Source organism: Octopus sinensis, linkage group LG6 (genome assembly GCF_006345805.1).
Source record: "Octopus sinensis linkage group LG6, ASM634580v1, whole genome shotgun sequence".
Lineage (NCBI taxonomy): Eukaryota > Metazoa > Mollusca > Cephalopoda > Octopoda > Octopodidae > Octopus > Octopus sinensis.
This window is the reverse complement of record NC_043002.1, coordinates 78,505,155-78,529,821: the sequence shown is the minus strand read 5'-3', so window position 1 is coordinate 78,529,821 and position 24,667 is coordinate 78,505,155. Positions and strand designations below refer to the sequence as shown.

General features: G+C 36.7%; 1 protein-coding gene across 2 annotated transcripts in view; it reads right to left on the bottom strand.

Annotated features, from left to right (window-relative positions):
- Nucleotides 1-24,667, bottom strand: part of LOC115213364 (N-alpha-acetyltransferase 35, NatC auxiliary subunit) — an 85,598-nt gene that overhangs the window by 45,154 nt on the left and 15,777 nt on the right. For both annotated transcript variants that reach the window (XM_036504063.1, XM_029782306.2), the window contains exons 7-13: nt 23,254-23,304; nt 22,183-22,266; nt 21,094-21,211; nt 20,464-20,645; nt 18,846-18,905; nt 16,114-16,220; nt 14,252-14,417 (exon numbers count right to left, since the gene is read on the bottom strand). In XM_036504063.1, the coding sequence (XP_036359956.1) occupies nt 14,252-14,417; nt 16,114-16,220; nt 18,846-18,905; nt 20,464-20,645; nt 21,094-21,211; nt 22,183-22,266; nt 23,254-23,304 (768 nt within the window). The remainder of the gene's footprint in view (nt 1-14,251; nt 14,418-16,113; nt 16,221-18,845; nt 18,906-20,463; nt 20,646-21,093; nt 21,212-22,182; nt 22,267-23,253; nt 23,305-24,667) is intronic.

Here is a 24,667-nt window from a genome sequence, read left to right as displayed (position 1 = left end):
GCATTTCATGATGGTTGATGAATCATGAAACGCTGAATAGCAGTTTGGGAAATTTCAGCTCTGATTAAACATCTCACTCTACTGAACAGTATTGAGTACTTTTTTTCATTTAATTATATAGGGAACAACTTTTCTTTTATACATGGTTAGTTGGCATGCTAGAAACAGCAGACAAATCTCTCCCAATTCACACTCTACTAACCTAAATAAAGGCCACATTAGATAATGTAGTATGGTACGACTGACACGACTGGAATGCCTTTGATAACAGGTTCCCTAAATCAGACTTGAAGAGAGTCTGAACAACAATTCTTTGCCGAGTTTGAAAATGAACTGATGGAGAATTTTAAATGTTCAAGGAGACTGACATAAGAGAATCTACCCAGATAAAAATGTGTGTATGTGTATATGCATTGTGCTGCACATGTACATTGAATGTGCGCATGCATGTATGAGTGTACTTGCAAACACATTTATGGAAAAACTGACTGCCTTGCCATTTTAGATGTTTGCATCCTCTTTGGTAAAGAGGGCACGGGAATGTCTAGCAAAGTTTCCCACATCTCAAACATATATCTCTAACATAAGTAAAATATCTCTGACATAAGATTACAAAGAATCGTAAACAAAGAATCAAGTTTCCAAGGTTACAAAAAGGAATGTCACAAATGAAAAGATAGATTTGGGTGCAATAAGAACCCTATTTAACTTCTTTATTATTATTATCATTGTTATTATTATTATCATTATTATTAAGGTGGCGAGCTGGCAGAGTTGTTAGCACATTGGGGAAAATGCTTAACAGTATTTTGTCTGTCGCTATGTTCTGAGTTCAAATTTAACTGAGGTCGACTTTGCCTTTTATCCTTTCGGAGTCGATAAATTAAGTACCAGTTTAACACTGGGGTCAATGTAATCAACTACCCCCTCCCCCAAATTTCAGGCCTTGTGCCTATAGTATAAAGGATTATTATCATTATTATTATTATTATTATTATTATTATTATTATTATTAAGGTGGCGAGCTGGCAGAGTTGTTAGCACATTGGGAAAAATGCTTAGTGGCATTTTATCTGTCACTATGTTCTGAGTTCAAATTTCACTGAGGTCGACTTTGCCTTTCATCCTTTCGGAGTCGATAAATTAAGTACCAGTGAAACACTGGAGTCAATGTAATCGACTATCCCCCTCCCCCAAATTTCAGGCCTTGTGCCTATAGTATAAATGATTGGCTCCCGTTGGCTTTTGTAGGGTTTTTTCCACCAGGAACCTTTCGAGACGTCTCCCCCTTTTGGGAGTTTTTCATTGTTGAATTTTATAAGTTGTTATAAAGATTTTTACTCGATGTTTTTAAAAAAAGGCAAAACCCTTTGTAACCTTTCGTCCTGTCTTGTCCCTTTATGTAATCATGCGTGTCAGCCCTTGTGGCCAATAAAAAAGAATTGATTATTATTATTATTAAGGTGGCGAGCTGGCAGAGTTGTTAGCACATTGGGGAAAATGCTTAACAGTATTTTGTCTGTCGCTATGTTCTGAGTTCAAATTTAACTGAGGTCGACTTTGCCTTTTATCCTTTCGGAGTCGATAAATTAAGTACCAGTTTAACACTGGGGTCAATGTAATCAACTACCCCCTCCCCCAAATTTCAGGCCTTGTGCCTATAGTATAAAGGATTATTATCATTATTATTATTATTATTATTATTATTATTATTATTAAGGTGGCGAGCTGGCAGAGTTGTTAGCACATTGGGAAAAATGCTTAGTGGCATTTTATCTGTCACTATGTTCTGAGTTCAAATTTCACTGAGGTCGACTTTGCCTTTCATCCTTTCGGAGTCGATAAATTAAGTACCAGTGAAACACTGGAGTCAATGTAATCGACTATCCCCCTCCCCCAAATTTCAGGCCTTGTGCCTATAGTATAAATGATTATTATTATTATTATTATTAAGGTGGCAAGCTGGCAGAGTTGTTAGCACATTGGGCAAAATGCTTAGAGGTATTTTGTCTGTTGCTATTTTCTGAGTTCAAATTTCACTGAGGTCGACTTTGCCTTTCAGCTTTTTAGAGTCAATGAAATAAGTACCAGTTAAGCACTGGGGTTGATGAAATTGATTAGTCCCCCTCCCACAAAAAAATTTCAGACCTTATGCCTTCAGAATAAAAGATTATTATCATTATTATTATATAATAAAGTGGTGAGCTGGCAGAATCATTAACACATTGGACAAAATGCTTAGTGGTGTTTTGCCCGTCGCTATATTCTGAGCTCAAATCCCACTATGGTCAACTTTTCCTTTCATCCTTTCAGGGACAATAAAATAAGTACCAGTGAAACACTGGGGTTGATGTAATCAACTATCTCCCTTCCCCAAATTTCAGGGCTTGTGCCTAAAGTAGAAAGGATTATTATTATTCTAAGGTGATAAGCTGGGCAAAATACTGAGCATTTCATCTGTCTTTACGTTCTGGGTTCAAATTCCACTGAGATCAACTTCGCCGTTCATCCTTTTGGGGCCAACGAAATAAGTACAAATTAAACACTACGATTGATTTAAGTGATTTAGCCCCTCCCCTGAAATTGCTGGTCTTTGTAACATACTAACATTGGCTTCATTAATACTCCTTATCCTAATCAAAACAAATTATTACACGTCCTACTTAGGTAATGGATCTGGGATAATATATTGTACAGTGTTATTGTTTTAACACCTATTTTTCCATGCTTGTTTGGGTTAGATGGAATTTGATGAAGCACAATTTTCCAGCTGGATGCCCTTCCTGCCACTAACCCTCATTGGTTTCCAAACAAGGTAATATGTCCTCACGACTAAGTTTTTTTCCACAGGAGACGGAAAGAAACAACATTGCTTATATGAAGTTGATGCTGGTCCACAACCATTATGCGATGTCAAGATCAACACAACACATACATAAATGTATACAATGTATTTCTTTCAGTTTCCATCTTCCAATTCTGCTTGCAAGGATTTAGTCAGTGCAGAGCTATAGAAGAAGACACTTTCCCAAGATGCTGCACAGCCCTGGGACTGAACCTGAGATTATATGTTTGGGAAGTGAGCTTCTTAACTACACAGCCACACCTGTTATATGTTATCTATTTCAGATGTGAGTGTAAATAGGCAGTAAATTAACTTGTACTGTGCTGCTATTGATATTGAAGTTGCAGTAATAAGACTCAAGGCATATTGGATGAAATGAATGACAGGGCCATTGAGTAAATCTTAAAAGCAAACATCACAGTGGCTCCTCAAACTAAGGAATCAGTCAACATAGAAAGTGGTAAGCACTGGGTAGATCTTTCAAGCATTATAGGGCTTTCAGTAACAGCAACTACAACAACAATCTTGAGCCAATTAGAGAGTCTTTATATGGTCATTTGGCCTGACAGAAACAACAGGCAAATCTCTCTCAAATTATATCTTAGCATTTTGAAGTATGTATTAGATATTGTAATCTGAGATAAACAAGGCTGAAAAACTAGCATCCATTTTATCATAGATGTGCTTGATCAGGGCTGACCAGAGTTTAAACAGCAACAACAAAAATTCCACGTGCAACTGGGATCAGAGAGCCATTAGATCCATCAACCAGATAATAAATGACAAAACACTCAATAAAAAGATCAAAATGCATTTGTTAAAAATATTCACATTATCTATCTTATTATTTTCAACAAAAAAGCTGAAATCTTAACAGGTCTATTACAAAATATCTCTTACACACAATCATTTGTCTTAAAGGTTCTAAAGAACCTTTAAGATAAATGATTGTATACAAACAGTTCTTAAGAGTTAAATGTTGCGGCAGAAGTCCATCAGTTCCATTCTGTGAAAAGCTATGGCATAAATAATAGATTGATCAACATCACTGAGGAGATAAAGTCACGATTCTTTAGTCATGTAACCCAAACTAGGAAGCTATTTATCTTGATTCCACATGATAAAGGTTTGAAAGCAAGAAGGGAGCAGAACAAACTACAAAGATAGCAGGATATATTATAAAAGGAACAAATATTTCTTTAGGCCAAGGAAACAACTTAGCACTGGCCAGAAGCATATGTTGTACAGTTGGATGGATTGTGATTTCTGATCTACAGACATGGGCAATGGAACTGGACATGAATAAATTCAATATGTCACATTTCTGAGTCCCAATACTACAAGAGTCAGCTTTATCATTTGTCCTCTTGAAATCAATAAAAATAATTACCTGTAATATATTATAATAGAATCAACCACTTATATTCCCGTTGATTAATAACCAGAGTCAATAAAAAAGCCTCTATGTCATTCATTTAATCTTAGATATAGCAACCAAATCACACTCAGCCATCTTAAATAAAAAAAATTATAAATCCACTGGACAATGTAGTCTCTTCTTCTAATTAAACTATAATTTTATTTCTTTGAAACGTTGGAAATGGTGGCTGTAAAAGGTCAGTAGTTGGCAGGGTCCATTATGTAGCATAGTTCCAAACATCAGGATGGGTCCTTGCAGAGAAAGAAATACTGAAGAATTTGGAGAGGATAGAGGCTAGTCTAGAAAAGACCATTTGAAAGTAACAGAAGATACATTGCTAGGGTTGGGGCCTCATTGGTTTGAGTATAGATGCTTTCATATTTGACTTGTATGTGTACAAGTTGATGAGACTGGTAGAGCAGAAAAGAAAAAGTTTGGCAAAGTTTTGCAAAGTGTATGCATTATGGAGTAGAAAACAAAAGTGGAAGCATTCTCTGTGAGGAAATATTAATAACCTGTAGGGACACCATTTCTTCATTATGCAACCATAATATACTACAAAGTATGCTGTATTCTACAGAAAAGTCTGTAGAGATAACATTAACAAGTCTGTTAGAAAAATTTCTGACACTATCTTGGTTGAGGTGTAATGGATAGGAGTACTCTGCAACACACTTTTTAATTATGTATCAGTTATTATTCACATTATAATACATGCTAATGTGTGTCACAATGTATTAATGACATCAACCTAAAACTAGTGTGCATGAATGTCTCTCTCGCATACGATTTTTAGGTGAAATTATGATATTGACGTCTCTTACAAAGAACATTAACAATATGAGAATAGAAGTAGTTCAAACTAGAAGTCACAACTGGGTCACATCTGCAATGCAGCTGTCAATGTTCTCAGAAAGAAAACACACCATTATCATCCCATGCAATATGGCGTGAGTGAGAGTGGCATTCGTATGTAAGGGAGATAAATCTTTCAGAAACATTTTTTTTAATCTAACAATTTTTTTTAAATAAATTTAATCTAATATATAAGCTTGTTAAGAAATTAGGTCCTATACGGGTCTTTTCATCAGCTTGAGATGGGGATCGAACCGACCAGTTTTATTACTTAAAAACTCGATCATACTCACATCAATTCCCTGATGTCAAGCAACAGTAGTGAAATACTACATATTGTTTCCTACTGTAGGCACAGGCCCCGAAATCTTAGAGGAGGTGGCCAGTCAATTAGATCGACTCCAGTATGCAACTGGTATTTAATTTATCGACCCTGAAAAGATGAAAGGCAAAGTCGACCTCAACAGAATTTGAACTCAGAATGTAAAGACAGACCAAATACCGCTAAGCATTTCGCCCAGTGTGCTAACGTTTCTGCCAGCTCACCGCCTTTGAAAGACTACATATTAAAACATATACAACATGCATGGGCAACCTGCGGTCCTCAACATGTTGTTGTGTGGCCCTCGATGAGTTCCTAGGTTACTAATTTCATACTAAGACAAATAAAATTAGAAGAACTGCAAAAGATTCAGTGTAAAGTGGGCAAGTAATATTTCATGCATATGTGTTTTATCATGTGGCCCTCTCCTACTTAGAAATGGTATGATGCGGCTTCCAGTTGAGAAAAAGTTGCCTCTCCTTGAAGATATATCATGCCCAGATACAACTCATCAATAATTTCTGATAAGTTTATAAAATGATACTCATGATGAGTTGTAAAACAGCAACAAAACTGATTGGCTTGATTCTCATTTGAAGTTACCAAAAAGGCCTTCGTGGGGCCTAATTAAAACCTGAACTGAATAAATACATATAGATTTGATTCTTTATTTTTAATCAATTCTTAACATATGTAGTAGTAGTAGTAGTATAGAAATTAAACAAAATGTCATAATTCTAAATACGGAAAATTAAATTTATTACATTTTATCTTTTTTCTATAGCTTCCACATGCTTCAACATTTTGCCTACAGCAATGCAAACAAGGCACAAATAAAACAGACCAAACCCAGAGGGAAAGAAAATATTGACAATTTAGAAGGAAAACTAATTTAGGCACAAACATGGCAGTGGGGTTATCAAGCTTTCTTACCAACCATGTGGTCTCAGGTTCAGTCCCACTGTGTGGAACTTTGGGCTACTGCTTTCAACTGTAGCCTCAAACTGATCAAAGCCTAGTGAGTGGATTTGGCAAACAAAACTGAAAAGAAGCCCATCAAATATATTATATATATATATATATATATATATATACATACCATCATCATCTAACGTCTATGCTGGCATGGGTTGGATTGTTTGACAGGAGCTGTCAGAAAACTGTACCAAACACTACTCTGCTTTGGCATGGTTTATATGGCTGGTTGCCTTTCTTAATGCTAACCACTTTATGGAGAGCACTGGGTACCTTTTAAATGGTGTCAGCCACAGTGAGGTCACCAAACAACTTGTGTGTCTATGTGTGAGAGAGAGAGAGAGAGAACATATTTGTGAGCACATTCTTCTTTGATATGTGACGGTCATACAAGCAATGTTGCTCATTTCCTGTCTTCCGTGGCAAAATATTACTCTGACAATTGGCAACAGGAAAGGTATCCAGTTGTAGTAAATCTGCCTCAATAAATTCCCTCTGACCCATATACACATGAAAAAGTGGACATCAAACGTTAATGATGATAAAAGACAAGTGAAATAGCCATCATTATTTATACCATATTTAAGGCGGCAAGCTAGCAGAATCATTAGCACGCAGGGTGAAATGCTTAGCAGTATTTTGCCCGTCACTACATTCTGAGTTCAAATTCTGCCGAGGTTGACTTTGCCTTTCATCCTTTCAGAGTCAATAAAATAAGTACCAGTTGAACACTGGGGTTGATGTAGTTGATTCATTCCCTCCCCCAAAATTGCTGCCCTTGAGGCAAAATTTGAAATCATTATTGTGGTGTTGGCAGTCGGTGTTATGGGACGTGATGAGCTATGTGGTGCTGGTGGAGAGGATGACAGATGAGGTGGGCGGAAGTAGGGCTTGTGGGAGCCGGCGGAAGACTGTAGGGTGCATGCATCGCAGGAAGCGGAAGAGGTCAAGCAGGGACGCACGTGTGGTCATCGACGAAGTGGGCAGTTCAAGCATAGACGACGAAGCGACAGGACGTGTCGAATTCGTGAGAGACTGCTGATTTTCACCGAGGTAAGGCCTTTTGTATTTCTTTCTCCCGTTGCTTCTTCTTCTGTTGTCCTCTTCATCCATCACACTACAATTATTTATACCATATTTGTACTAGGTATATGTGTCTATACTAATGCTTTAAAGTATTAGCTACTAGATACATTAATACATTGCTGATACAACACAAGGTAGCAAGCTGGCAGAATCATTAGCTTGCCAGGTGAAATGCTTGGTGATATTTTGTCTGTCACTACGTTCTGAGTTCAAATTCCACCAAGGTGAATTATGATATTGACGTCTCTTACAAAGAACATTAACAATATGAGAATAGAAGTAGTTCATTAAGTAGTTCAGGGTTCATTAAGTAACTACCAGTTGAGTACTGGGGTTGATATAATTGACTTAATCCCTTCCCCCAAATTTCAGGCCTTGTGCCTACAGCAGAAAGGATTACTGACACTCCTTCAGTTATGATGACAAATGTTCCAGTTGATCCATCAACGGAACGACTTGCTCATGAAATTAATGTGCAAGTGGTTCAGCATTCCACAGACACAAGTACCATTAACATAGTTCTCAGAGAGGAGATTCAGCGCGATACAGAATGTGACAAGGGTAGCCCTTTAAAATACAAGTGCAACTCATTTTCGCCAGCTGAGTGAACTGGAACAATGTGAAATAAAATGTCTTGCTCAAACACATAACATATCACTGGGTATTGAACTCATGGATCTCATGATCGTGAGCTGTAAATCCTATCCACTAAGCCATGCACCTTCACTTACGTTAAGTGATAGTAATGCTCTAAAGCAGGGTTTTTCAACGGGAGCCATAAGGCACCCTAGGGGCCATGAAACATTTCTAGGGGGCCACAAAGCTAAGTTTGAAAAATAGGGAGCCACAGGGGGCTACAGGAGTGGGGCACAGAAAATTTGGGAATCATAAAATTTTAACATGTAGGTATGTATTTTTATTTATAAAATGCCCATTACACACACACACACACACACATATATATATATATATATATATATATATATAAGAAACACATGTATATGCATTTATAATTATGAAGGATCATCCTTAAGAACTAATTTTCTTTTACACTCATATATGTACCTAAAGAACACATGTTAGATAATTACATTTTGGGTGTTGTCTGGTTCAAAAGATGGACAGCTACATATCATTGCATCATACCAAATTGCTCCAAAATTTTAATGCTGCAAAACAAACATACATAATGGACAGCGCAGAAGGCAAAGTCAGTCATTAATCAAAACTCTACTTCGACATTATTGACGACATGGAAAATCCATCCAATCAACGTCTATGTTAATTGGTTAACATCCGCACAAGTCTCTTTAAGATTCATTTTTTCCTTTTTGTTTTGTCAAATTGTACCGCTTCTTTCTCTCTCTCTGCTTATCTCATCCTACTTCTGCTCTTGATTCCATACTTGCTTGTTTAATTATATTTTTCAGCATCGTTAGTGTGCAAGTATCTACTTCTTTTTACTGCATTTTACCTAAGTTTTTATAAGTTACTTTAATTATCATAAATATTCCATTCTAGGTCCATAGCGTCAGAGGTGAGGGCAGAAAGGTCAATCCACCAAGTTAAATCATTGATCAATCATTCAAACTGGACCCAAGCAATGAAGAAAACTGTTTCTTCACATATGAGTATAGGATTTTATTTTCAAAAAATCCTATAATTAATAAGGGCTTTGAGAAGTATTCAAACTAAGATGGGCAATCAAGAGGGAGGTGGGAGACTGAGAGTATCCCGAAAACAAACAGATAATTCACTAGAAAACTAGATAAAATCATTCTTATAAGCACTTTTATATAACTATTAAATTATTAATCAATTTAATAATCCAATAATTGATCACTGAATAGTATTATACACTTAATTTAATTAGAGTAAAATTTAATATTGAATTATGTTTAATAGAATATAACAAGATATATTATAAAATCATTTTTCTTTAAAAAAGAAAATACATTTTCAATATACTTTGCTAACTCTTTTTGGCAATTCGAGTTTGATTGAACAATAAATCAGCCCTATTTTCTCCATGGGTTTACCAGCTCACTTGCTTTAGCTATCACTTTCATAATTTAGTTTTCAAATTAATTTTCTTTCTGGATTGTCAACCGAAAAGGGAATGATAAATTTTTGTCTCGTTATTTTTATCTTTTTATAAGCATAAATATTAATCTGTTTTTCCTAATTATCAAAGCCTTTGATTTAGTTAACTGTGTAATGTATTAACTTTATAAACTTGGTTTTGAAACCAAATATTGACAAGTTGGTAACACTGCATCAGTCACAGGGGTCCCATTGAAATCAGACAATATAAACTGAAATTGTTATATTTTTTGCTTTGTAAATGTAAATGAATTTATTTAAATGAAATATTTATTCAACTATTTTTTAAATTTACAAGTGGGGTGGATGTTTGATTCAAAACTACAACTTTTAAAGTTTCTTTCTACTTCTCTAGATGCATTAAGTTGAGGGACAGAGTGGGGATAAAAACTTAAATTAGCATGGGAGCCATAACGATTTTGCATTGAATTAACCCTTTCATTACTGTATTTATTTTGAGATGCTCTGTATTTCTTTCAATTACTTTAAATATAACAAAGAGTTTAATAAAATAACTTAGTTATCACTCAGCTAGTGTTAGGAACATAAATTGTGACTAAGGTTTGGAGGAAGATTTAAATTCAAAACGTATGAAAACAAGACATTTGTACTCAGAGCCAGAGCCGGTTTCAGCCGGGTCGGTATCAAAAGGGTTAAAGGGGGCCATGGCCAGAATGAGGTTGAGAAACACTGCTGTAAAATATTAGTTATTTTCAAATGAACTCATTACACAATCAGTTATAGAACACATCTGTGTTTCTTGTATACATCAGTCAAGACCTATGATGCCCAGCTTATTTTCTCAACTCATATGCACGCCATTAACATTTAAACTAACATTTCACATTCAACAGACAACATTCAGTTCATACTTCCAACAGATGTTGCAGATTTTCTGCAACCATTACCCTTATTTTACATTACAACTTATACAGGTCTGATAGAGCCAATCACAGTCAGAGAATCAGTTTATGAACAACAGGAGTTAAAATCTCTGAACCTCTTCTACTAAGTTATGAATGCAGGCATGGCAGTTTGGTTAAGAAGTTTGCTTTGTAACCAACCACAATTTCAGATTCAATCCCACTACAAAGATTTCTTTTTTGTGAAATTCTTACCAATCATAATTCTTACCAATCAAGATTCTGTGACTGGAATTTGGTAAACAGAAACCATATGAAAGCTTGTCACATGTATGTGAATTATCTTTCACTGATGTATCATCATCATTTAAAATTTGTTTTTCTATGCTTGCATAGGTTGGATGCAACTTGATGAGGCAGACTTTTTTACAGTCAGATACCCTTCTTGCTGCTGGCCCTCACTTGTTTCCAAGCAAAGGAATATATATCTCCACAGACAGACACATTTTTCATGAGAGACTGGAAATGAACGACCTCGCTTGTATGATGGTGATGCTCATTTACAATCATCATGTAATATCAAGACATGGATACACGCACACACATAGATAGATAGATAGATATACACAACAGGCTTCTTTCAGTTTCTGTCTATCAAATTCACTTACAGGGTTTTGGTCAGCCCAAGGCAAAAGTAGAAGACACTTGCTCAAGGTGCCATGCAGCAAGACTAAACTCAAAATCACATGGTTGGAAAATAAGCTTCTAAACCACACACCCAAACCTGCCCTAAAACTGATGGATTTGCTCACAGCATCTAGGTTTCCCAAGCAGTCACCCATCGAAGTACTAACTAGGATCAATGTTACTTAAATTCTGTGATCACATGAGAATCAGTGTTTTTAACAATGATATAGCCATATATCAGCAACAATCTGACCAATTGCAAAAAAAACAAAAAAACTGGCTCTTCAACCAAAGTCCTTCGTGATATTTGTTTAGCATTGAGTTACAATCGCTCCTTAGCTGTTCTTGTTGTCAGAAATGTAGTGAACTGAACTAGTGACTGACTGATTGGTTAGAAACCCACATTGTTAATATTAAACCAATTATGACAGAAAACAATTGTTATCATGGCTACTCAAATGACGTCCAGCATTAATTATTTTACAGAAGATATCCAAAACATCAGAGAACCGTTGTATCTCCGGTGATAGGATACAAACACATGGCCTTCAGCCATGAGTTCAACCCCATCACTAAAGATATGCTGAATACTATTCCACTAAGTTAACAACAATTTCAGTGGTGTAGAAAAAAATTGTGGGATCTTTTCGGCTTGAATGGCAGTTTTTAACTTAATTTCTAGGTAACTAAAAAATTTTAAACTTCGTATACTGGTAGAACGTGTTTATAAAACATCTTTTTCTCTTGACTTTATTGAGAAAATTCTATAGTTTGTAAGATATTTGTTGTTTTTTTTTCTTCAATTTCTGCAATTTCAACCAATCACTGACATCTATCGAGGTAAAAAACATTCTGTGCCGTATGAATATGTCCCTCGTTTAAGAAACAGATTGGGTTTATTTACATTTGTGAACAAAAAAAGATACCCTTCCCCCCACCCCTAACCCTAACAAACCCTAACCCTAAAACAGATTGAAATGCAATAGATCGATACTAGAGTCATAATTATAGGTGACAATTTCATATGACACCGCTAGAAAAAACTGCCGTTCAAACCGAAAAGATCCAAATTGTGAATGTGGTGCTGATTGTACTAGTGTGATAGTGGCTATATCTGTGTACTGTGTGGTTGTATCAATGTAGAAAGAGTCATAGCAATGTAACAGAATTTACCATCACTGGTATTATGCACTAAATAACCCCTGCTCTATTTACCTGCAAACAAAACAGTTAAGAACAGAGACAGTAAATATCTCAGTATCACTGAACTTGTGACTGACAAGTACATTGGGTAAGCTGTAATATCAACATCAAATCTTCTCACATGAGAACAACAGTATCACAGAACAGTTGTTTTTTAACTATAAAAATAGAATTCACATAAAGGTACAGGAATAAAATTGCTTACTGCTCTATTCAAATTGATGACAATGTAAACTGTCAAGTTAAGGTGTTAGTTAAGGTGTTGATCATCAGTTCAAAAGCTTACTATAACCATTTGTTGTAGCCTGTTCCTATGTAAGGTACATAACTCAATAAATGCTACACATCCTATTTTTTTTAACCTTTTAGCATTCAGATTACTCTGTCAGACATAATGCTTATTTATTCAAATTCGTTTCGGTTAATCATGCATTATCTCATAACTTCGAAATTACTCTGATGTGATTGTATATTTTTAGAATGACATTGTATGGTAGGTATGAGAGACTGAATCTAGTCAGTTTGAAAGAACATGCTGAATATATGGGCTTGATATGGTCAGTTTAAATGCTAAAAAATTAAAAGAATTATTCTTCAGACAATTAACTTCCATCTTCAAAGATGAAGTCGTTTTTTTTTTAATGTTTTGATGAATCTATCTCTAATTGTTATCAGGTATGTTATACCACCAGACTGCATTCAAACTAAAAATCTTTATTTTTAAAGTAAAGGTAACAAAACCATTATCTTACTAGGCCACTGATGTGTCACCTAGACATGTCAACAGCCTAGTGGATAAGACACGTGATGATGATTGGAGATCAAACTAATTGAAAGTAATGTAGATCATCATCATCAGCAGCATCATTTAACGACTGCTTTCCATGCTGGCATGGGTTAGATGGCTTGACTGGAACTGGTAAGCTGGAGCACAGCACCCAGTTCCAGTCTGAATTTAGCTTGGTTTCTATGGCTGGATGCCCTTCTTAAGGCCAACTTCTTAATGCAGTCTAATGGGTGCCTTCTACATGTCACTGGCACAGGTGCTTTTACGTGTCACTAGCAGGGGTGCTTTTGTGTGTCACTAGCAGGGGTGCTTTTATGTGTCATTAGCACAGGTGCTTTTATGTGTCATCAGCACAGGTGCTTTTATGTGTCATCAGCACAGGTGCTTTTACGTGTCATCAGCACAGGTGCTTTTACTTGTTATCAGCACAGGTGCTTTTATGTGTCACTGACATGGAAGCTGTTACATGTCACCGGCACCAACCCCAACTATGATTTCACTCAGCTTGACGAGTCTTCTCAAGGACAGCAAATCACCAAAGGTCAGGATCACTTGTCCTCATCTCCATGAGACACCACACTTGAAGATCATGCTTCACCACCTCATCCCATGTCTTCCTGGGTCTCCCTCTTCCACAGCCTCCTCCCACAGTTAGAGATCAGCACTTCTTTATATAGCTGTACTCATCCATACACATCACACAACCATACCAACACAGACGTCTCTCTTGCACACATCTGATGCCTCTTATGCCCAACATTTCTCTCAAGACACTTAAACTCAGTCATACATGCACAATGACATTGCACATCCAGCAGAGCATACTAGATTCATTTCTTTCAAGCCTTCACATGTTCTCTGCCATCTTCCATCAAAGATGAGGTTAATGCCTTGAAAAGTTATAATCTTAGATAACTCTCAGTCCTCAAATTTGTCAGAGTGGTAAAAACTGTTATGGTTGAGTGGTTCACAGAAATTAGAATGTCCAGTTAAAATAGTTTCAATGATATCTCAACCATGCAAGCACAAAAAAAACGTTAATGTGAATCTGTAAAAGTAAAAAGATACTACAGTCTACAAATAAAGTAACTAAAGACTAACGAACCTCTTCTTGAAGTGCAGCAAGTTCTTCTAAAATATGAGTCCACTTTTCTCGTTGCCGAGCCCTGTTGTGTCCAGTTATTTGGAATATTGTACAGACTGGACGCACTGCTTTAGTGAGAAATGCATCGACATACTCCTTTGCCTGAGGATTGTTATACAATGAGGATCTGAAGAATAAATAACAAACCAGTAAGTAAGTGCTCGTAATTTTATTCAAATGTAAACTAGTGTTTACAGAATAGTACATATAGCCTCATTTATTAGGGAACTATTTTTCACTGATTCAAGATAACACAGTACACTCAATTGTGAACCATGTTATTATAGTTATCATGAATTGGTCAGTGACAACAAGGGTTGACAATCAAAGATTCCGCTTGCACCATAAAAAAGCACCCCAATGACTACCCACAATGTTCAACTACCCAGAATGTGGTGATTATTGCTTATGTTCACATGTCTGAGGCTGCATATTTTTTATATAGATGACAAAAGACGGAGATACCTGATGCCTTGCTTTACTCTAGAAGACCTATCCTGCACAGCAGAAGTGTTAAGGCCACATCCTCTGGTGAAGAGGATTGGCCTGCAAGAGTCTTGTGCTGGTGCCATGTAAAAAGCACTTGTGCTGGCACTACATAGAAGCACTCATGCCAGTGTCCAACTACTCTAGAGTGGTTGGCATTAGGAAGAGCATCCGGCTGTAGAAACTACGCCAAATCAGGCTGGAATCTGGTGCAGCTCTCCAGCTCTGGTCAAACCATCCAACCCATGCAAGCATAGAAAATGGATATTAAATGATGATGATCATCTTGTACTCATAGCCATCAATGTGGGAACATTGATCAGAAAAAAATATGAAGGCACCTGATCCTATCAAATGATGCAGGTGAGCATATTGTCTACAGGAAAATGTAGAGAAGACCAAGAAAATACATGATGGGAGAAGCTTCTCTGCTATGAGACATGAGTATGGTGTGAATGAATCAGCATTCATTCCATTTACAAAGTGCATGGAAATGACTCATTTATCACTGTATTATTTTTTTACAGCTCAGAGATCTGAAGTCACTGCTAGTTAAGTCTTTTAGCCATAGACAGAGCAGCATTGATAATAGGATACAAACAACCAATCCCATCTGGTTTGTTATTTGATAATGAATCAACTGGGAAGTTAACTATAGAACGGGTACTGTTGTCTAGTTAACTTCCCATGACTCAAATTCTATAGCTCTTGATAAGAAAGAAAGATGTTCAGCAAGATACAAAATAAGTCATAATAAAGAAAACTAAATCTGAGTGCTCCAGCATGACCCCACAATGGCTAAAACTAAAAAACATGTAAAATGCGGAAGAATAATTTCTACTGACGCATCAGCTTAAGACTAAGGTCTTCATCAGAAGAATTACATAATTATGATAAAGGCAGCAAGCAGGCAGAATCGTTAGTGCATCAAGTAAAATGCTTAGCAGCATTTCTCCAGGCTCCCTACGTTCTGAGTTCAAATCTCACCAACATTAACTTTGCCTTTAAACTTTTCAGAGTCAATAAATTAAATTATCAGTCAAGCACTGGAATCGATGTAATCAACTTCCACCCTCTCAAAATTGTTGGATTTACATCAAGATTAGAAAGAATTTTGATAAATTATGTACAATGAGAAATAGAATTCAAAGACAATAAATAAGTAAATACAAACTAAAAAAAAATCAAGTGTGGTGTATTTTAAGTGGCCATTTTAAATTTAGTAGTGATAATAAACCAAAAAATATTTGAAATAAAGTAAATATTTGAAATTTAAGGTTTCAAATTTAAATTTCAGATATTATGGAAATCTACAAGAGAAAAATGACGTGACTTACTTTGGAAACAGCGCTACAGGAGCGATGAAGTTCCTTATGCTTTCTTTCAAAGTGTCAACAATTGAGTAAATACCAAACAGTTTTTTGTTGAATGGCAAGAACAGCAACTAAAACAAGAGAGAGACAGAAAAAAGCATTTTTTGTATGATTCCAAGACATAGTAAATTAGAGTGTACTGGAATGAAGTTGGTATGCTTTACTAGATGTGCAATATCAGTATGTGCAACAGAGCACTGGTGTATTGAGAGACAAGTTGGGCATAGGAGGAATTATATGCAGTGTGCCAGAGAGGAGACTGCAGTGGTTTAGTGATGTGATGCAGATGGATGAGGACAGTTGCATAAAGAAGTGCAGATCACAAAGTGAAGGGAAGTTGTGGAAGAGGGAGACCCAGGAAGACATGGGATGAAGTACTGAAGGTTGATCTCAAACTGCTGAACCTTACAAAGATAATGACAGAGGAATGAGACAGATCAAGATATGTGGTGCATTGCTGTACCTAAGAAGACCCACCTACCACAGAAATGGGATCCTGAAACCAAGGTGCCATAAAAAAAGCATTGGTGTGTATGCTGGTGCCACATAAAAAGTACTGGTGATGGTGCCATGTAAAAAGCATCCAGTACATTCTGTAAAGTGGTTAGCATTAGGAAGAGCATCCAACTGTAGAAACAAAACCAAAACAGACAAGGCCCCTGGCTTTGCCAGTCCCTGTGAAGCCATCCAGCCCATACCAGTATGGAAAACAGGCATTAAATGTTGATGGTGATTGGAGTAATATCTCATTATCAGTAAGGTGATTCAAGTATCTCCAGACAGAGGGCCAAAACAGAAACAAGTAATTATGTATATCATTTATATTAGTTAGACTTGTGTCCTCATCTTGATTGTTGCTTTCACCACATTTCAACTGTTGTATGCTCCAGCCTTCTTCGGGTGTCTTGTGTTGAACTCAGTTGTTGTATCAGAATTTCAAACCTAACCCTTTATTTGATCCCCAGGGGCACACTGTTCTCATTCCGCTCTCTGTATTTCATGACATCAAGATGAGGACACCAATGCAACTAATATAAACATTATACACAATATAAATTCCTCATCCCAGAAATATAGAACTGAGAAATAATTAAATCAGATAAATTGGTGATAATGACAACAATACTTTGCGGATATTATTTAGACCATTAAAACTAAAAGCAAAAAGATTTCATCGGGAACATTTTTTTTTTTAATTAATTTCAGGCGTAATTGTGTGGTTAACAAGCTCACTTTGCAAATGTATGATTTTAGGTTCAATCCTACTGAACAGCATCTTGGGCAAATATCTTCTAGTATAGCCCCAGGTTGACCAATTCCTTGTGGGAATAGAAAGTAAATGTTTTGAAAAATGATAATAAACATTATAGGCACAGGCATAGTTGTGTGGTGAAGCTCACTTTGCAACTATGAGGTTTCAGGTTTCATCCCACCACACAGCACCTTGGGCAAGTGCCATCTACTATAGCCTTAGGTCGATCAATGCCTTGTGAGTGAATTTGGGAGACAGAAACAGTCAGTAATGTGTGTGTGTGTGTGTGTGTGTGTGTATGTGTGGGTACATGCGTGCGCTTGTGTGTGTGCGCATGTTTGTGAGTATGTATTTGTGTGTGTCAGTTTGTCCCCATTGATTTATTTACATCCCAGTAACTTAGAGACTTGGTGAGAAAGACTGAAACAATAAGTACTAATGGGGTCAATTTGTTTGAGGCAGGGTCTTAGCATGGTCACAGTCTAATGACTGAAACAAGTAAAAGATAAAATATTTTCTTAATCAACCACATGAAAAGAACAAAGTAGGAAGTAGTAAAGCAAGTGTCTAAAACATTTGGGAGGGAAGTTTATTCATTTCAGGATATATATCATGATAAGGCAACATACTATACTTTAATTGTGAAGCAGCTGTGGAACACAGGGAAAAGAAAGAGATGTGCTGGATTTACCATCTATGACAAAGTTTGTCTCATGATGGAGGTGGTCAAGAAAACTGTTGTTAGTGAATGTTAGTTGAAAAATTGCCAGAGAGAGCAAGGACTAGGTTGAGAAACAGCTGCATTAAGTCGTCGTCATCGTCATCATCGTTTAACGTCCGCTTTCCATGCTAGCATGGGTTGGATGATTTGACTGAAGTCTGGCGAACCAGATGGCTGCACCAGACTCCAATCTGATCTGGCAGAGTTTCTACACCTGGATGCCCTTCCTAACGCCAACCACTCCAAGAGTGTAGTGGGTGCTTTTACGGGCCACTGGCATGAGGGCCAGTCAGGCGGTACTGGCAACAGCAACGCTCAAGTGGTGCTTTTTATGTGCCACCTGCACAGGAGCCAGTCCAGCAGCACTAGCAACGACCTCGCTCGAATGCTTTTTCACGTGTCAGTAAGGCGACGCAGGTAAGTGTCACTTATAAAAGAGAAACCTTGGGTAATCAGTAGAGGTTGCAGTTAGTGAAGTTAACAACACAAAGCAAGGATAACAGCATGCCAACAAGGAAGCCTCTGTTTAGTCACTTGACCTGCTAGAAGCTGCAACTAAATTTCCCCCAAATCCCCCTTTATTTTCTTTAAAAAGAAAGGTTACATTGGACAATATAATCCTAGATATGCAAAATAATGAGATGGTCATGACTGATCTGAAGATAACAATGAACATATATCACTAACATTTAAAATAAAAGTTGATTCACAACCCATACATACCTGCAGTAAAGATCTAGAAAGGACACATGGACAGGTTTTGCTGAATTCAGTAAATATTTCCTGCAATAGAAAAGTAAATATTCATAAATGTATTCAGTAGTGACTGTAATGGTAAAATAATTAGGAAACTGAACTTTTGACTACAAAATAACCAGATCAATCTTTGCCGTAGCAGTTTGAGTGAAATCTGTATGCAAGGGACATTACTCCATTTGCTTTGCTGAATTGAAGAGTTAATGCAGGAGCGGACAAAGAGTATTAAGGGACCTCAGGCATAACTGTTGATCAGGTCCCTTTGAATGAATGTTTTAGCAGAGTTAACATGTAGAGTGTGTGCCCCTCAGAGCTCTAGGCCCTCGGGCAGTGCCCGATTGACCGACGGCACAGTCCGCCCCTGGGTTAACATTAAGAATGGTGGAGTGCATGCAATTTTTAGTTACATTTCTTTTACATTCCAAGTTCATATCCTGCTGAGGATCAACACGGATCTTTTCGGTTTGAACGGCAGTTTTTTCTAGCGGTATCATATGAAATTGTCACCCATAATTATGAGCCTAGTATCGATCTATTGTATTTCAATCTATTTTAGGGTTAGGGTTAGGGGTGGGGGTATCTTTTTTTCTTCAGAAATGTAAATAAACCCAATCTGTTTCTTAAACAAGGGACATATTCATACAGCACAGAATGTTGTTTATCTCAATGGATGTCAGTGATTGGTTGAAATTGCAGAAATTGAAGAAAAAAATAACAAATATCTTACAAACTATAGAATTTTCTCAATAAAGCCAAGAGAAAAAGATGTTTTATAAACACATTCTACCAGTATACGAAGTTTAAAATTTTTTAGTTACCTAGAAATTATGTTAAAAACTGCCGTTCAAACCGAAAAGATCCCAACACAGCCTTTTCTATTTTTAAGACCAATAAAATAAGTACAAGTACAGGTTCGATTGAATTGACTATAGTTTTGTGACAAGGTTTTAAAGGAAAATAATATTGGTTACGATTTTGACACAAGGCCAGCAATTTCAGAGTAGTGGGTAAGTCAATTACATTGACCCCAATACTCAACTGGTGCTTATTTTATTGACTCCAAAAGGATGAAAGGTAAAGTCGATTTCGGTGACATTTGAATTCAGAATGTAACGATGGATGAAACACTGCTAAGCATTTTGTCCAGCATTTAATAATCGTGCCAGCACACCATCTTAAATAAGTTGTATCCAGTTGTAAAATTTTTGTATCGAGAATTAATAGGAAATATCTTTTGCAAACATAAAAGTGAGGGGGGGGGGGGGTCAACAACTTTGAAGGACAAAAAAAAGAACATATGACCATGTATTGGACAACTGACCATTATGCCAAAGACTTCAAAGTCTTTTAGCAGATATGAACTGTCTTTACATGTTGAAATGGTCTTTCAAATTTTTGTTGTTTCTTTCTCTGGAGATAGATTACATTCAGTCTGGTATTTGTTACTACAAAGAGATTTTACCTTGTTTACTCCTAAATTTTCAGGTGTAATAATAACTAACAAATAATAACTAACAAATGAAGAAGCCAAGTAAATTTTAAATTATTCTGAAGCTTTTAAAGTTAATGTGGAATTCTGACTTACCAACATGTTATGTAAAGATGTTATCTCTGTAATGAGAGTGACAGTCTGCAAACGACAAAGTAACTGGTTCTCCATATAATCAAGAGCTTCCTCACGGCTTTTTATCATCGTGTACCTTGGGAATGTAGGTGGAAGCAGTCGCTGATTCACAAGAGGTTCAAAGCCCATAATAGTTGGATAGTCTACAAAAGTGAATTCATTTCCACTAATTACTTTATAAATACAATATACAAACTCAATAAACAATTACAGGTAAACTGCATGGTACATAAATATGTTTGATTCAATTAGACTACTGGTAAATGGGAGAAGTTGTGATTTCAAACTTGGGGTATAAATATTATACTGCTCCAACAATTCATGTAAATGTACAATGAGAGGCTGAGGGTGGGAAGCAGTACCTACATACACCCACAGTTACTCCACCCTCTACCTCTTTCTCTCATCACTACTCCTCCACTATCTCAACACCTTCACCCTTTCAAGACTACTCCTACAATTTCCCCATCTATCTTTCCTTACTAATGAACCCTGCCCAACAATTAATCGATGGATGGTGAGGGGGAAAGTTATAACAAATCTATGGGCAACATCCCTTTCTTCAGACTAACAACTAAAAAAAGTACATACCAGTCTTTGTAACTCCACCTTCCTCTGCTTGAATACCAAGCGACAGTTCTTTTTTCATCTGTGGTACCAGTTCTATCAACTGCGTCAGTAAACGCTGGGCTTGAGAAATACCTTCACACTTTACGGGGTTTAAGAGAAGAAATCAATTAAGAAATTAAAGAAAAATATCAAGAAAGTGACTCAAAAATGTTTACAGATCTAAATAAATCTGAAAAGGAGTAAAAACAATGAATGGATGGAAGAAAACCAAACCAAATAATTAGGAATTCATATATCAAACTTTAACCTAACTTAATATTTTACAGTGTGTGTTTTAACACTTGTGTGTATGTGTGTGTGTGTGTGTGTGTGTGTGTGTGTGTATACATATATATATATCAAAAGGATGTGTTATAACACTTTTCCACATATACACAAACAGCTGTACGAACAATCCAACATACCTCCATCATCAGCTGCTGCACAGATATCATTATGGTTTCGACACCTGAGCAGTACCATTCAATCCGGCAGTGTCAACAGCATTAAAAGTGCTGTTTAGGAACAAACATACCAAAAAACAAAACACGAATTTCAAACACATTTACTCTATCTACAACAGTATTCAATCAAATATAGGCAGAATTAAACACTAACTTTAAAATTAAACTACAACAAGAAACACATTGAGATATATATATATATATATATATAATCAAAATAAGCAACAAGAATAACTCCAGTAATTTGGTACGATCGTTTCACACTACATCATTTTATTAAATGTTGTAAGTATTAATGATTTAATAAAATACTTACATTTAATAAAATGATGTAGTGCAAAACGATCGTACCAAATTACCGGAGTTATTCTTGTTGCTTATTTTGATTATAATCACCCCATGGATTTATATGGATAACACCATACAGAATTCTGGTGCATCTAACTTAAGTACCATATTCATTTGAATCTAAATTTTGCTATATATATATATATATATATATATATATATATATATATATATATATATATAGAGAGAGAGAGAGAGAAGAGAGAGAGAGAGAGAGAGAGAGAGAGAGAGAGAGTAAGAAACAGTAAAATCTACTCACTTTTTCCTTGCTAAATGATATCAATACAGTCAAGAACATCCGGTAAAATTTAAGTCTATTATAAACAGCAACGGACAAACAATGCTGGAAGAAAAGAAATGACAAGTTCTGATATAGTGTAAAATAAAATATAACTGACGATACTCTTCAACACTCAACTAAATAACTAATGACAAAAATCAAAGCTTATTACATAGTTTTAGAACTGTAGACATAGGAGAAAAGTAAGTTGTATTGTCAATACCATTCTCAATGGCATTTGTGGTTAAATTAGAATGAGAGATGTACCTGTCAGATGAGGGAGTTGGATAGTTAGTTCTCTCAATGTCATGAGGCACATAAAACTGCAAGACAATCTCTTCAATTAGCTCTGTTTTCTGCCGGTTCTGGTCTCATTCTAGCTTCTTCGCCCTTCTCGTCTCCTTTCCTTGTCAATGGACCTTCACCACATGGTTTTAGGATGCCCCATCTATTCTTTTCCTCTCAGGATTCTACTTTGGTGCAACCATACAATCGCTTTCTCAGTTTTGTTTGAGGATGCATCTGATCCAGCCCCAGTGTCTGAAACTTATTTTATCACTGATCCTGTTGATGCCCGTTGTCATTTCAATTCTGTCATTTCAGACTTTTTACAGCCACTTGATATCTGGATGGGACGCTGGTCCATCGCAGGATTCCTCATTTTTTCCAGCTGAGTGGACTGGAGCAATGTGAAATGAAGTGTTTTGCTCAAGAACAGAATGTGTCACCCGGTCCAAGAATTGAAACAACAATCTTACAATCATGAGTCCAACACCCTAACCACTAAGCCACGTGCCTCCACATCTATGTGTGTATGTCTTTGTGTCTGTGTTTGTCCCCCACCACTGCTTAACAATCAGTATTGGTGTGTTTATGTCCCAGTAACTTAGCAGTTTGTCAAAAGAGACTGATAGAATAAGTACCAAGCTTAAAAAAAAAAAAAGAACTGAGGTTGATTCACTTGACTAAGAAGTCTTCAAGACAGTGCCCCAGCATGGGCACAGTCTGATTGAAACAAGTAAAAGATGAAAGATAAATTAAGTTACTAACCTCTGTTTGTGTGTCAGAATCTCGTTGAGTGCCTGGTTTACTACGGGTGTTCTGTAAAACATCAAAGAATGTCATTAATTATTAAGCATTATTTTGTGGTGATATTTTCTCATCTAATAACATCACAAAAAGAATATGCCATCTGATTTGTGGGGTGACTTTAATGTAATCTAGATTGCAGTAAGCATTTGAATCAATTATCCATTAAAGAATCCTTCAGTTTAGAAAATCCTAAGGAATTTGAGGGTGCTATCATTCTAGAGTTTGGAAGAGTATGTGAGAGGAGGAAACTGAAAGTGAATGTAGCTAAGGGTAAGGTGATGAGTTGTTCAAGAGATGGAATGGCTGGTAGGCTAGCTATGAGTATAAATGGTGAGATGTTAGAAGAGGTGAGTGTTTTTAAGTATCTAGGATCACATGTGACGGTGGATGGGGGGGAGGTTGAGGAGGTGGGATACAGAGTGAGGAAGGGGAGTAAGGTTGACTATGGAAGTGAAAATAGGTGTGTATGAGGGCATGATTGTGCTGACAATGTTATATGGTGCAGAGACATGGGGGCTGAAAGAGGCGGAAAAGAGGTGACTAAATGTGCTTGAGACAAGATGTCTGAGGGCTATTTTTGGTGTGATACAGATGGACAGGATGAGGATTGAGGAGGTGCAAAGACAAGCAGGAATGAAAGGAAAACTAACAACCAAATTGGATAGACGAATGTTGAGCGGTTTGGCCACATGGAGAGGATGGATGGGGAGCGGATGGTAAGGAGGGTGATGAAGGCTGAAGTGGTAGGCAGCAGAACCAGAGGCAGACCTCAGCTTGTGTGGATGGATGGAGTGAGGAAAGCTTTGGTAGTTAGAAGTGTTGGAGTGAGAGAGGCAAGAGAGTTTATAAATGATAGGAAAGCTTGGAGAGTGTTTGTGGATGGGTGAGTGAATTTTGATGCGGCTCAAAGGGGTACGGAACCAGCATGATGTGGCAGGGATAAACCAGCATATGCTGTCGGGCCCCATTGCTAATATTGGGGGCTGCATTCTATGCCTTGTCCTGAGCATAGGACAGGGTTCACCCCTTTGAACTGGGAAATGAATGGAATGCCTGGTGTGTGTCTTGCTTTGACTATTCACCTCCTAAAAAAAAAAAAATGGGGAATATGTCTGGGTAAATGATATAATCATTCTTCTTCAGAATAACCAAAATATGAAACTGCTTTATGATACTATCTTTGATAGAAAAAAAAGTAGTAGTCGTCACCATCGTCATCTTAAAGTCAATCTTCCATCTTGGTATATGTTGGGATTTGACAGGATTGATTCCACTACATCTCTTGTGTACCCTGAAATCACATTGCGTACACTGTATGGAATTTCCACTTAATCCTTTTTCTGCATATTAAGCATGTTCATTTTCTTAGTGG